At 35.3% G+C, this 14,338-nt stretch overlaps 1 protein-coding gene across 1 annotated transcript in view; it reads left to right on the top strand.

The window, feature by feature from the left end:
* Positions 1-6,383, top strand: part of LOC150107756 (glyceraldehyde-3-phosphate dehydrogenase 2-like) — a 45,852-nt gene extending 39,469 nt beyond the window's left edge. Inside the window, exon 11 of the mRNA XM_090392035.1 lies at positions 6,043-6,383. Within this exon, the coding sequence (XP_090248161.1) occupies positions 6,043-6,118 (76 nt within the window). The 3' untranslated portion in view covers positions 6,119-6,383. The remainder of the gene's footprint in view (positions 1-6,042) is intronic.
* The last annotated feature ends 7,955 nt before the right edge of the window (positions 6,384-14,338 follow it).

The raw sequence follows: 14,338 nt of genomic DNA, 5'->3' as shown, positions 1-14,338 counted from the left end.
AGTGCAATTTCTAAGTGTTTCAGGTATGATTTATGCAATCATAGCTGAAAATAGGCTAATTACTGTAGAAGAACAATCTGGGTTCAGTCCAAAAAAGTTATGATTTTCACTTTATGACAGTTGAAAAATCATGGGAATATAATGACTCTGTAGTATTTTGAAAGATTTATGAGGGATAAACAATATACAGAGCAATACAAAGTGTATACTTTAAATCCTAAGTCAGCTTTTAGAATTGAAGGAAATTAGATGGGTTTGATGTTAAAATGAAGTGCAAGACAAAAATGCACATTACTGTAGAGATGTGCTCCTAAATATACCCAGTATGAGTTCCAAGATTTTCTAAGTTGTATAACAACTAACAAATTTGGCATGAATCAACAGTGTAAAGACCATGAAAATATGCAAGATGATAGAAAATTTCAACTGAAGTTTTTAGTGACTATGGCAAATTAAATATGAAAATAGAAAGAAAAAAAAAACTAGTATGTCAGTTGAATAAACTTGTGGAATAAGAAAAAACTAACCAGAACATTAAACCAGCAGTATACAAGACAGTTCAGACCAATTTTAACTTGCACATTAGAGTCGAATTAGAAATAAATCACTTGATTACTAATAATTAAGGAATTGACAATGTACACTAGAAATAGAAATTAAATAAACTTTAATATATACTTTCCGATATTTCAGCAAACGTCACGTTGCCATCTTCTTGGGAACTTATTACAAAGACAAGTGCACACAAGTACTACATAACAGCAAATGAGAACCGAAGCTAGGAAGTTAACGTTTTCCTAAAGTCCGTGATGGTGCCCCCTGGTGGGCTATATTGGTAGTTCTTGGACTTTAGACTGAAGTTCTGATAAATGTTTCCTAAATTTGGGGCAGTCTCATGCATCCCAATTTTGGTGAGGTTTGGCATGTTCCTAAGGGCTGAGGCTGATTCCATGAATAGTCTTTCATATTTAAACTTTCTGCAGTGTATTACTGTGGCTTTTTTTCCATCTTATTCTGTGGCGAGTATCCAGAGCATGGTCTGCAAGCCCAGAGTGGCTGTACTTGTGAAATCGGATGTAATCCTTATGTTCTGAGATTCTGATATTTGCTGTCCTGCCCGTTTGGCCAAAGTAGGACAGTTTACAGCTACAAGGGACTTGGTATACACCAGGTAGGTCTAGGGGAAGTGGTTGGTCTTTGGAGCGGATAAGGGATGCCTATTTTCTATGTGGTCTGTAACAGGTGGTCAAGTCATGTTTTTTAAGATTTTGTTGATTTTTTCCGAGGTGCTTCAGATGTAGGGAATGGTGATGGATCTAGAGTAATTTTTTTGTGAAAAGGAGGGGGTGGTGGGTTGTGGATAACTGGGTTAAGTATGTTTTGGATTCTTTTGGGGGGGTGGGTAGCCATTGGCTGAGAAAGTGTCACGGATGTGATTTAGTTCAGTAGTTAGGGCCTGATCATTAGAACAGATTATTTTTGCCCTGTTGAATAGTGTCTTAACTCCATATTGTTGTGAGGGGTGGTGATGGGATTGTTGGTGAATGTATCTGCCTGTATAGGTGGGTTTTCTATGAACTGAGAAAACCAAGGTTCCATCAGGTTGGCAGGTGACTAGTGTGTCTAGGAAGGGGAGGAGTGAATCTGGGCCATGTGGACAAATAGCGAACACACATCTTCAACGTAACGAAGCCATATGGTAGTTTTGTTATGATAGGTTTCACGGTATAAAAGAACATAGATGGTTAAGCAAATAACTATTTATTAACTTAAAAGCTAATATTTCGCTGTTCTTATATCCAGCATCTTCAGAGCACACAACACAAAGTTTGTTACAAAGGCAAGACAGCCACAATCCGGTGTAACAGTGGGGACAGTATAAGTGATTGCAGCATGCAACACAGGACTAAAGTCCTAATATGGCGCCATCTAGGTTAAAAAAAAAAAAAAAAAAAAATTCGAAGTTTTGAAATAGTAGTCCAAATGATAAAAAATAAAAGTAATATTACTTTCTGGTCTGGCAGACCATGCTCTGGATACCCCTGCACACAGGATCAATTGGAAAGAAACAAAAGTAATGCACAGAAGCTTCTACAAGTCAGAGGTTGTTCCTGGAATCAGCAGAAGCCTTGAAACATACCCCAAACCTTAACAAGTATGGCTGTATAAATCTACCAAAGATTTGGGAGACAGTCATCCTAAGACCAAATTAATATTTATTACTTTTATTTTATTTTTTATCATTTGGACTACTATTTCAAAACTTGGATTTTTATTTTATTTTATTTATTTTTTATTTTTACCTAGATGGCGCCATATTAGTACTTTAGTCTTGTGTTGCACGCTGCAATCACTTATACTGCCCCCACTGTTACACCGGATTGTGGTTGTCTTGCCTTTGTAACAAACTTTGTGTTGTGTGCTCTGAAGATGCTGGATATAAGACCAGCGAAATATTAGCTTTTACGTTAATAAATAGTTATTTGCTTAACCATCTGTGTTCTTTTATACCGTGAAACCTATCATAACATGTCTGACGAACACATAAGCCTATCCATGCCATATGGTAGGTTTTTGTGGGGCTGAGTTTAAGGCTTTCTCTTCAAAAGTCTCCATAAAGAAGTTCGCCAAGGGTGGGGAAAGTGGTGAACCCATGGCTGTCCCCTCTATTTGTTTGTAGAATTTTTCCTGCCAAACGAAATAGCCTGAGGTCATTGTAAACTGAAATAGGGCTGAGATATCAGGAGGAAATTTAGCTTGGATTAGCTCTAAGGTTTCTTTGAGGGGGAAATTCGTGAATAAGGAGACGTCAAAACTGACCATTATGTTGGAGTGTAAGGTTTTCTATACTGGCTTTGAAGTGGGCTGAGTTTTTTTATGTGTGATGGTGTGTTGCCAGTATAGTGTGAGAGCGCTTTGGCTAGTTTGTAAGTGGGGGAATCAATGCCATCCACTATGGGATGTAGTACAGCAACAAGTTTCACAAGTACAGCCACTCTGGGCTTGCAGACCACGCTCTGGATACTCGCCACAGAATAAGATATTATATTAGCAGGGTTATGTTACAAGAAGCTGAAGAGGCAGGAGATCTTGGTGTATTGGTGGATAAGAATTTAAAGTTCAAAACAAAAAAGACAAAAACTGGTGAGATCTTTCTGAGCAATAAATACAAAATGTTATACTCAGGAAATGACAATCAAGGAAAAGGAGTAGCCATAGTATTCAACACAAAATACGAGGTTTATCTTCTTGAATGGCAGGCAGTCTCAAGTAGAGTGATGTGAGCAAATATCAGAATGGGGAATTGGACAATGAGACTTATTTGTGCCTGTGATCCCACAGAAGGTTCTACTAAGGTAGCAGTGGAGGAATTTTTTGATGCTTTAGAAAAAGCAACTGACACAATGAAAAAGGAAAAGTTAGTCCTTGTTGGGGATCAAAAAAGCAGAGTAGGAAATGATTGTGAGACATACAAAAATAATTTGGGAAAATTTAGAGAAAAGAGCAAAGCAAATAATAATAGCAAATACCTGTTTGATTTCTGCTCAGGACATGGACTGGTTATTACTAACACCATGTTCCAACATAAAAATGTGCACAAATTCACATGGAGAGAAGAAGTAAGGAATAAAAGTCTCATTGACTATGTTATTATGGATAGTGATGTTTTCTCCCTGGTGCAGGACACCAGAGGATTTGAAATGGAAGCAATCACTATTTAGTCTTGATCAGGATAAAATTGAATTTCATATTGAAAAGAATAACATGTAAGAATGTTTTAAAGCAAATAAAAGTTGAGCAGTTCTCAGATGTGAACTGTAGACTAAAATACACAAAGATTTATTGAAGAAAAAATGAAAGTTTGAGAACAGGAACCGAACCTAGGGGGATTCAGTTGCAAGCCTTGAAGAAAACCCTGATTGATTCTGCCAGAGAGGCATGTGGTGAGGTTGTCTGCATGGATAGAAAAATCAGAACTCCATGGTGGACGCAGGCAGTTAATGACTCAGTGAAGGAAAAGAAGAAAGCATATCAAAAGTTCCTGGCAAATGAGTCAGCTTTTCCTCTTAGAGAATACAGAGATAAATGTAAGAAAGCGAAACACTGTAAAACTAGCTAAACAAAAGTCATGGGAAGACTTTGGCAAGAACATAGAAAATAAATATCAAGAAGGTGGTAAGATATTCTGGAGGAGGTTGTTGAAGAAGCTTAGGAATGGAGGAAAGAGTGCTGTAAAAGTAGTTAGCGATGATAACGGTGACATGAAAAAAGGAGAAAAAGAGATCCTTGGAGTATGGAGAAATTACTTCGAAAAATTGCTAAATGAAACGAGCATACACATTGGTAAAAAAAACGCCCAACAGGCATAGTCAGGAATACATATCTATACTTGAAGTAGAAAAAGCCATCAAAGGCTTGAAATGTGGAAAGGCAGCAGGAGTAGATGATATTTGACCAGAAATGCTGAAGTGTGGTGGTATAAAAGTGTTATAGTGGTTGCACTGCATCGTTCAGAAAGCCTGGTCAGAGGGACGAATTCCTGATGATTGGAGTAGAGCTCTCATAGTACCCATATATAAAAAGGGAAATAAATCTGAATGTGAGAATTACAGAGGTATTTCCCTACTGAGTGTTCCTGGCAAGATCTATGCAAGTATACTTGAGAAGAATTGTGGAAGAAAAGCTTGGTGAAGAACAAGCTGAATTCAGGCCAAATAGAGGCTGTCAGGATCAGATCTTCACTTTACGACAAATTGTCGAGAAAGCATGGGAATATAACAAAGATCTGTATTTAAGTTTTGTCGATCTGGAAAAGGCATATGACAAGGTGCCAAGAGAGAAGCTATTCAATACGCTACAGTTATATGGTGTCAATGGGGCATTATATCAAGCAATACTTAGTCTTTATTTGAGTTGTAAGTCAGCAGTTAGAATTGAAGGAAGTATACGAAGATGGTTTAATGTCAGCTCTTTGCTTTATGCAAACAATGTTATACTTCTAAATAAATCCACTACAAGTCTGCAAGATTCTCTGACTAAACTTAACAAGTGTTGTAATAGATATGGTATAAAGGTCAGCAATAAAAAAGACAATGACAATAGGCAGAATCGTTGAAAATGTCAAGTGCGTTGTTAACGGAGAACCTGTGGAACAAGTAAAACATTTCGGCTACTTAGGTACGATTTTTAGTGAAGATGGTAAATTAAATATGGAAATAGACAACAGAATCAAACAAAGCTGGTATGGTAGGAAGTGAATTGAATAAATTTATATGGAATAAGAGAGAAATTAGTCAGAACACTAAATTAGCTGTATACAAGACAGTGTTCAAACCAGTTTTAACTTATGGATCTGAGAGCTGGGTCAGAAATAAAACACTTGACCAAAGACTAGAGACCGCAGATATGAGAGTCCTGGGAAAGATTAGGGGCGTGAACAGATGGCATCAATGGCAATATCATATTAAAAATGAGGATATTAGGAAAGAATTTGACATTGTCAGCATCCAGGAATGCGTTAGCAGAGCTAATCTCAGGTGGTATGGTCACTTAAACAGAATGGATGAGGAAAGATTAGCAAAACAATTCTTCGCTGCCAGGTTGGCAGGAAAACGACCTAGAGGAAGACCAAGATATAGATGGATTGAAACGGTACAAAGTGCCTTAGATGATAGAAATATAAGATCTGATAATATTGGAGTCTTGACAAGTAACAGACTGATTTGGAGGAAAATTGTAGATAGGAAGTTAGTAATGATGTAATTTTTTTCATGTAGTACTATCATATTCTGTACACCCCTTGAGGGTGCATGTCAGGAATTTGATAATTCAGAAATCGAGATAAGAATTTGATTTAATATTGATAACAAAAAATTATACTGAAATTAAACTTAGACATTTATAGTTTTCCTTGAGACCATAAGTCTCAAAACTGAGTTTTTCTTTTTCAAATTGTTGTTGATAAACCAACTCTTATTTACTGAAAATGTACAAATATTGTGTAATTTTAGATTAATTCCTTTGCCTTTTTCCCCTCTCTAGGTATGACAATGAATTTGGTTACAGTTGCCGTGTGATCGATTTGATCAAGTATATGCACTGCAAAGATTCTGCTTAAATTTTGATGATTTTACTCCTGCAAAATCATGAAGTATCAAGGTTTTTAGGTGGAATAGTTAATGCAATTCATAAAGCACTACCAGTAGCATTTAAGAAAATGGAACATATTGGATTTCCCAGTGGCAGTATGTTTTTGTTGTAAATTGTTCATTTTCTGTTTTTGGTTTTTTGCATCCATGCCTTTATTCACAGTTATTTTCATCCTGTAAATTTTGTGGTTGAAATAAATATTCCATACGTGCAAATGATGATTTGAATACTTATTGGCTTGTTTTAGCAATTCTTTTCACTCAGTTTATCTCCTCATTTAAGTTTTATAATTATCAGCTATAGGCAGATAATTCTCAGATTACTGCATAAGTTGTTTGACATGGGATACTAAATTTATTGTTAATTGCTAAAGTAGTACAGAATATAATTTTACATAGCTGATAGCCTAGTATTAAAATGTGTCATTTATTTTAAATCTTTGTCTGCGCCATTGTAAAATTTTATTACAATTGTTTCATTCATAAATTTTTATTTCACTTATCTTAACTTTAACCTTAATAGTCGTAACTCTGTCTAAATACGTTGCCTGATTTAGTCTTATTTTTAGTCCTCACATTCAACTTTAATCCCCCCCCCTTGTCTCAAGGGCTATTATGCTTCTACACATGCACGAAACTTTAGAACTAAGAAATTGCCTCTGGCTGGAGCCAATCTCTGTCTGAACTACTGACGTTTTTCTAAATTGAATTCTGAAAATTTATTTGTTTTTTGACTGCGCCATCAAAATTCGTAGATAGGAGTTGAATATCTTAAATAAAAACATATAACCTTCCTCATGTTACTAAATTTAGCAATGCAAAATTTCTATCTTTCAGTCGTGGCTATTCAATACTCTAGGTCACACATTCGATTTTTATGAGCAGTGCATTGGTATTCAGGAATCAGGCAAATTATTTAACAAAACAATTTTATTCATGCAAATTGAATGTACATTGGAAATTAACTTTAAACACAAATATTTTGGGCTCTAAACCTCAGCAGCAAATTAAGTTGGGAATTATAATTAATCCTCTTAAGTAAACAATTCTCTGTTAATACAACTTGTCTATGGTACTACTTTAGCTATCACTTAGTCATACACAGGGCAAATTCACACATGCTAAACAAAAGGCAGGCTTGGCTAATAAACAATTCTAAGCATATTAACACTTCACCTTAAATCAATGCTATTCTATCTCACACATCTGAACAAGTTAATTCAAAGATTAGCTAAATGCCTTCAGTCCTCAAGTACTTCTAACGTAAAAACTTTAAAGAAATCTCCGTCACAATTCCGCCTCTAGTGAAAAACAATAAATTAAACCTTACTTTGTATATAGTCGTCTTGTCTGCACTGATAGATTCTTGAAATCGCTATCCACTGCTACTTTCCTTTCCTTGGTTATGCACACAGGTACCTTTTTCCGAGAATGATGAGGTCACTTTTTATTTCTGAGAGCGTCTGGAAATGTGGTGGCTTGAATTCCGGAACTGCCTTTCGTCAGAAAACTTCAAACGAGTTATCTCACTTCGGGCATCTGGCTGGAACGTGGGTGTCAGACTTCAATCGGCGTAACTTTCCCGAACCTGGAGCCACAACAGAATGAAGACGAACTTATTCGGCCACGAACATCGATACGGCTATCTTTCTTTGTGGCCACCTGCCAGAAGAAGATTGACCTAAGATAAACCCGCTGATGACCACGAATAATTCGATGAATACCAGGACTATCTTGTCCAACCCGAGTACTTGAGATGACCCTTTTTCGGCCGATGTCTCCCCTTTTATCTTGCTCATTTGACCTTGGGTCCTGCTATGATTTTACTCCATTGGGTAAAAATCATACTGGGTTTCCTGGGTCTGCACTCGCCATCTTTTTCATCATTGCATTAAGGTGGGAAAACCTCTTATATACTTGACCTTCACTATATTGATTGCCTTAGGTCTTAAGTTAATCAGTCTGGAACTTTCCTTTGTCACAATTTAATTTACACTTAACTTTCTTTGTTTTTAACAGGATTTTGGCAGTTATATTATTTAACAATTCACTTAAATTTACTTCCATATTACAAACTTAAAAAAAATGTCTGATTAATCAAGCATTTTGTATGGATTTTTGTTTTCCAGTAAAATCAGTATATAAGGAATTTTTTTTATCAAAAATCTTTCTATGCAAGATACACTGGTCAGTTAAACTGATTGTATTTATATCTAATTTTCTAAAATATTAAACTCTCCATGCTAAATGGAATTCTACATTAATATAAGTAGCAATATGCAGGTATCACCTATAAATGGATACCTGCCTCCTGAAGGCAGGCTACTTTAAAATATTAAGTTGTAAAAGGATTCAGTTCTTAATGACATTCTGCCTTTAAGCAACAGTTTCTTGGATTTACACTTACAGCCTAAACATTGACTAGGCTACAGATATCCTTGGGTATTTTGATTGCTAACATCCTGAAGGTTGGCAACCAAGCATTAGGCAATTGACATTTTAACTGAAATGACTCATGTTATCAAAGCTAATCTCAGGTGGTATTGCCACTTAAACAGAATGAGAAAGGAAAACTTAACAAGTGTTCTCTGCCATCTTGGCAAGAAGACCAAGATATGTGGATTGATACAATTGTCTTCGTCTGATAATATTGGAGCCATAAATGTTAGATGGGATTCAAATCAGGAGGATTTCATGATCATGAGCTAAATGCTGAGATATGCATCTTAGAAAGATTCTTATAAAACATATGCATGTGACACATGGCAATGTCTTGCTGGAAGAATCAACATGTAATAGATCACATTGCTTTAGACCAGGAATAAAAATAGCTTGGTATCTTTAACACACACATATATATAAAAAAATCTCCAGGCAAGAATTTTAAAAATTGACTTCACTGTGTGAAGTCATTTTGAACATAATGCTATGGCCTCCTCTTTGCAAAAGGAGACTCAACACATTATTATAGGTAGGTGGTTATGTTTGGCTAATAAGTATATATGGAGAATGGTATGACAAGTAAACAGGCATGTGATCAGAACTCATTAATCTGTGAGGCAGATCAATGTAAAGTTTGTAATAGATTAAATTGCATGTTAACCAAGGACTTAAATGTGTCCATGTGGTATCCCCCTAAATAGGATATTAACAGTAGGCAACCATCAAATGCCCTATACCAAGAGTATCATGATTTTATTTCTTCATGTAATGATCCTAGTCTTACTGATTTTCTGGCAATTGTATATCAGGACTTCAATATTATAAGATCTTGCATGTCTCAAATACTCAATTGCATTAGATCAAAATCCAAATCTTCTATTATCTTGAATTAATGCATTTGATCTCTTGGCCATCTGTTAATTGTTTTGTTTAGGTAACTATCTTATGTTATTCTGCTTACTCTTGTATACACCATTGGCTTGCATTTTTCATTAAACCATCTTTTAGTATACCCTTTCAATTCTACCCAAATAGGTATATATTGCTCTGTACAATATCCCATTTTACACAGCTGTTTCTTTTCTTCTGGTACTTTTCACACTTTTTTTTTTGACCTGACCTGAACTCTGCTTATTTTTCCTTTTGGTTTCTCTTCTACAACTTGGCATCTTCTCAGATATGTTGACCTAAATCTTGAACATTCAATAGGACAACTGATTCTCATTCTAATGTTTTTAGGAATTAGATCTAACTGGGTTTTCTGAAATATTACAGTGCAGCTATGGAAATTTCTATCTTGATTTCTGCATTTAGATTTGAATAGCTATTCTATCTACCTTTCCACATTTCAGTGATATATACTTCTGATTGCATTCTTGACTACTTCTCTGCCATTGTTCTATTGCTTGTATTATTTGTCTTTAAAATTAAGTACTCCATGTATCCTTTCTAGTTTTTGAACTTCATCTGATTCTTCTATAGCACTAACACCATTTCTAAGCTTTTCAATAGCTTCCAGAATATCTTGCCATGTAGACAGCATTTATCTTGTTTTCTTGCTAATGTCTTCATGAGTTCTAGATGTGGACATTTTAGTTTTCTTGTATTTTTGAACATTGGTTGACTTGCAAAGAACAGTTCTTTAGAATTGCCTTAACTATGAAGGTCTTTGCAATTCTCTGGCTGAGTTGGTTTTCTTCAGACTTAGAGCCTTATTTTTAGTTCTTGTTTTAAACTTTCATGAATTAGTATATTTGATTTAATAGTTCCTCTGAAAGCTGCCCAATGTTTTAACTTTATATTTTTTTATTATTCAAAAGAATGGTGATTGCTTCCTGTTTCATTGTCTTTATACCTTATTCTGAACTTGTGTGAAGATATCACTGTGCATTGGACACTTGAGTTCTGTCCATTTGGTGTCAGGCTCATCTTTATTGGAACATGGTGTTAATGATTGTCCTGAACAGAAATCCACCACCTACTTAAGTGCAAATAAGTCATTGAGCAAATCTTGAAATTTGAGTTGCTAACTGAAATTAGTCATTCCTGAAATGTAATATTTATTGTTGAATGCTATACCTGCATCTACTAAGACATCTGAGTTATTACTTGGAGGTTCTCGTGTGTATTGTCTTGGTAATGTTGACATTTCTGTGATAAGGCTAGCTCCACCTTTTCTGATGCTGATTGTTCTTATCTACAGTTCTGAGTTCAGGGTTGTAATCACTCCCTTTAATTTCACCCAGTGAATGTAATCTCTTCTTCCTCATTAAGCAGTGTTATTGCAGATGTATAACACAGCATGCATATTTAATAGCTTTTAATATAACTGCCTGAATGTTTTTAAACTGAGTCTAGTATTAGTCATTGCATTTAGACTTCAGAGTTTAGAGTTTTAATTCCCCCTGTAAATTCTATTACCAGAAATGTTCTCATTGTCATATTTTCTAGGAAGTAATCTTTTATTGCTCAAAAAATCATTTTCGTGTGGGAAAATTCTAGTTGCTAAATAAACTTTGCTGAATTTTTCAGGCAATTCTAGGAGAGCCATTTCTGACTTAAAAATGGTCAATTTTTGGTAGTTTCAAGATTTAAAGGGAACTGAAAGACTTCCATTTTTAAGGAATAGAAAATAGATCTGCAGTGCAGACTTGGCATTGGGAAAATATCAATTTGAATACCTACTCAAAAAATAGCCCATCTCTGTTGAATTGGGGGTCTTAGACAAATTAAATTATATATATTACCTGAAGCATGTTTTTGACTTTTTATAGAGGCCAAAAGTGAACTTGCCTATAGAACACATTAAGGTTACTTCCTAAACAGATTTTTCAGAAACAAAACATCACACTAATTTCAGCCATTTCTGAATTAGAAAAGTAAATAGTCCTATACAGCAAATCTTGCTTCAAAGTATTGGTAAAAAAAAAAATTGTCAAGTTTTTTTTATCTGATCCACACATGAAAGGTCACTAGACATAGCACATTAGTGCTGTGTGTGTGGTCAAGAGAAATAGAAGGGAGGTGTCTGTTCACATTCTGCTTGAATAGCTGAAGGCTGTTATAATCTTTAGGGAAGGCAGAGTGGGGGAGAGCCTGTTCCAAAGGACAAGTAGATGAAATGGAGGAGGCATTGAAGTTGGTTTGAGTCTCAAGATGGATTGTAAAAGGGTGTTGGTTAGCAGTGGCTCTTGTTTTAGTGATTTTACTATTGTCCACAGAAGTATCTGTAGAAGAGGCATAAGGCAGATATTTAAACACGTTTCAGAAAGGGATTTGTGCTGGGAAACAATTCGAAAAGTAAACCACAAATATACCTAAAAACATTAGTTAGTAGATGCTTATAGGTTATAGCCTACAAAATTAAGATGTTTGCTGTTCTATATAGTGAACTTATAGACCATGTGAATTTATCCAGGGATTTGTTCTCAAGATCAAATGAATGGCTTCTTGTCTTCAAACTAGAGTCATCTTCAGTTATTTCCAAAAGGTTTAAGTAGTTCATCACCCATTTAAGCTCAAATACGCAGGCGAATTGTATTTTTACATAGGAATCTGTATGAAAGTTACTCATTCGACCTATGATTAAAATTCCTGAGTACCTGAAGTTGCCTTGCAATCCATTCACTTGTTCATTATTCTCCCCAAATTTAGTTTTACTATTTCTAACAATTTTTGTGCATCCTCCAAGAGTGACTGCTTGTTCGCTTCAGTCACATTGACATCTTTAACCCTTCTGGTAACTTGTTTCTATCACATCCTAAAACTTAACAGCTTGTTTATCCTCATAGAAAGTATACTGCAGTTGGTTATCTCTGAAGCTTTTCCACATGAAACTTGGACAACCAGATCTACACTATAGTTCACTGTCATCAAATCTTGTAAAGAAGGAAAGTAAAATTGGCCCTGCATGTTTCTTAGCATCAAAGTGATCCTTTATCTCACTTTTGCAATATGTCCTCCAAGCTTGCCCATTGTACTGGTCACCATTCTTATGACTTGTAGTATTCATGATCCTACTTAATCAATCACCTTTCTCTTTATGCTCTCTTTATCCAGTGGTTTTTTTGGAACCATAGATCTTACTGGCATCTATTTTACAAAAAAAAAAAAAAAAAAAAAAAAAAAAAAATGGATTTATTCACCTAACCCAAGGTAGGAAGCTGAAATTGCTATACTCCTTGACAATTTCCCATGCACTATAACAAAAAGACTAATCGGTTTTGGTAGCCGGGGATTTAGCTAGAAAACTTAGAAGTAAAGGGATTTATAAAATCTCGGTATTGATGATGATATTCATTTTGAAGTTTAATGGAAATGATATCTAAAAATGAACTAAATTTGTTTAGCTAATTACATTATATTTTGCCTTGATCACTAAATTATCTCCATAAGCATAAAGAAATACTAAACATAGGCACCCAGACTGGTTTCATGAGGCCAGATTGTATGCTATTAACTGGTACACACGATGGCTGTCAAATCTTTGTCTTCCAGATTTTTGGCAGTATGAGCCAAATTACTTCAGGTTTGGAGAATATTTTAATGCTACGACAGATTCCAAGAAAGACCTGATTCTTATCGTTATAAGAGGGAAGTAACAATTGGATCCAGTTATCTATATTCATGACATGGTCTGCCAACTTGGTACTTACTTAGTGTAGATGAATAATTTCTGATAGGCAGAAATGGCTTCACTTTCAAATCAGGGATGATTTGAAGATGAAGCCATTGGCTAAAAATGGGTTGTGAATGTCAAATTGGGACAGACTAATGTGATCAGAACAGATCAGTCTAAATTGTATATGAAATAGTAACTAAGGTTTTGGTAACACTGCTACAGTGAGAGGGAGGTGATAGGTGATGGAAGTACTGCAAGTAGGATTTCTCTCCACAGAAGACTAACAATACAATGGTGAGTTGGTGACTATTATCTAAGAGTTTCCTTTCCAATGGTGAGACAAAGTGAAGGCCACGATATCCAAAAATTAGATAATTTCTATAATATTTTTTCAGCTGTAAAGGACATTTGATTATCAGTGCCCTCAGTCTCAGCCATTAACAACTAACTTTATCTTAGAACTTGCTGCACTTAAAGCAGTGCCAAAACTAAAATATTGTCCAAAGAAAATGAGGCTAATGCTATGGTTCTACTTGATTGTTCTGAATATTTAAATACATTGATCTTACTCATATCATTCCACATACATCCTAATTGACAGCAACCCTACTCAAACTTGGCTCTCAAATTAGTTTTATCCTGGCCTGAAACTATCCATAAACTTAAACCTTATGATGCTCAAGCTCATATGGTTGGTTTTGATATAGTTTCCCTATTCACCAATGTTTACCTAAAAGAAACCACATCATTCCTATCCCCTCTAACACAGGGATGGCCAACCTATGGTGCATGCACCAAAAGTGGCACATTTAATCCCAGTGATAATAATAAAAAAGTAAGCCTATTTATACAAAAAGTATTAATCAAAAACAGATTTATAGAAAAGTTAAAACTTAGTAATTATTTTTAGCGATTTATTGTTTCGCGCACATCTTTCACACATTCATTGGTTTGATCCTGAGGTGCCAAGCGTTAGCAAAATTGGTGTGTCGCGGGTTTTGCAAGCGATACTTGTGGGCTACGGAGTTGTGCTCTGTTTGTTCTTTGTGAACATTTGCAGTTTTTTCGAAAGTTAAGCCTTGTTTTTACATTCAGTTACCCATCACAGCACAAAAGAAAACAAGCA

Source organism: Typopeltis vanoorti, chromosome 4 (assembly GCF_054136105.1).
Source record: "Typopeltis vanoorti isolate ZY-2024b chromosome 4, IOZ_Tvanoo_1.0, whole genome shotgun sequence".
NCBI classification, from domain to species: domain Eukaryota; kingdom Metazoa; phylum Arthropoda; class Arachnida; order Uropygi; family Thelyphonidae; genus Typopeltis; species Typopeltis vanoorti.
The sequence above is the reverse complement of the archived record's forward strand: the minus strand, read 5'-3'. Positions and strand labels throughout refer to the sequence as shown.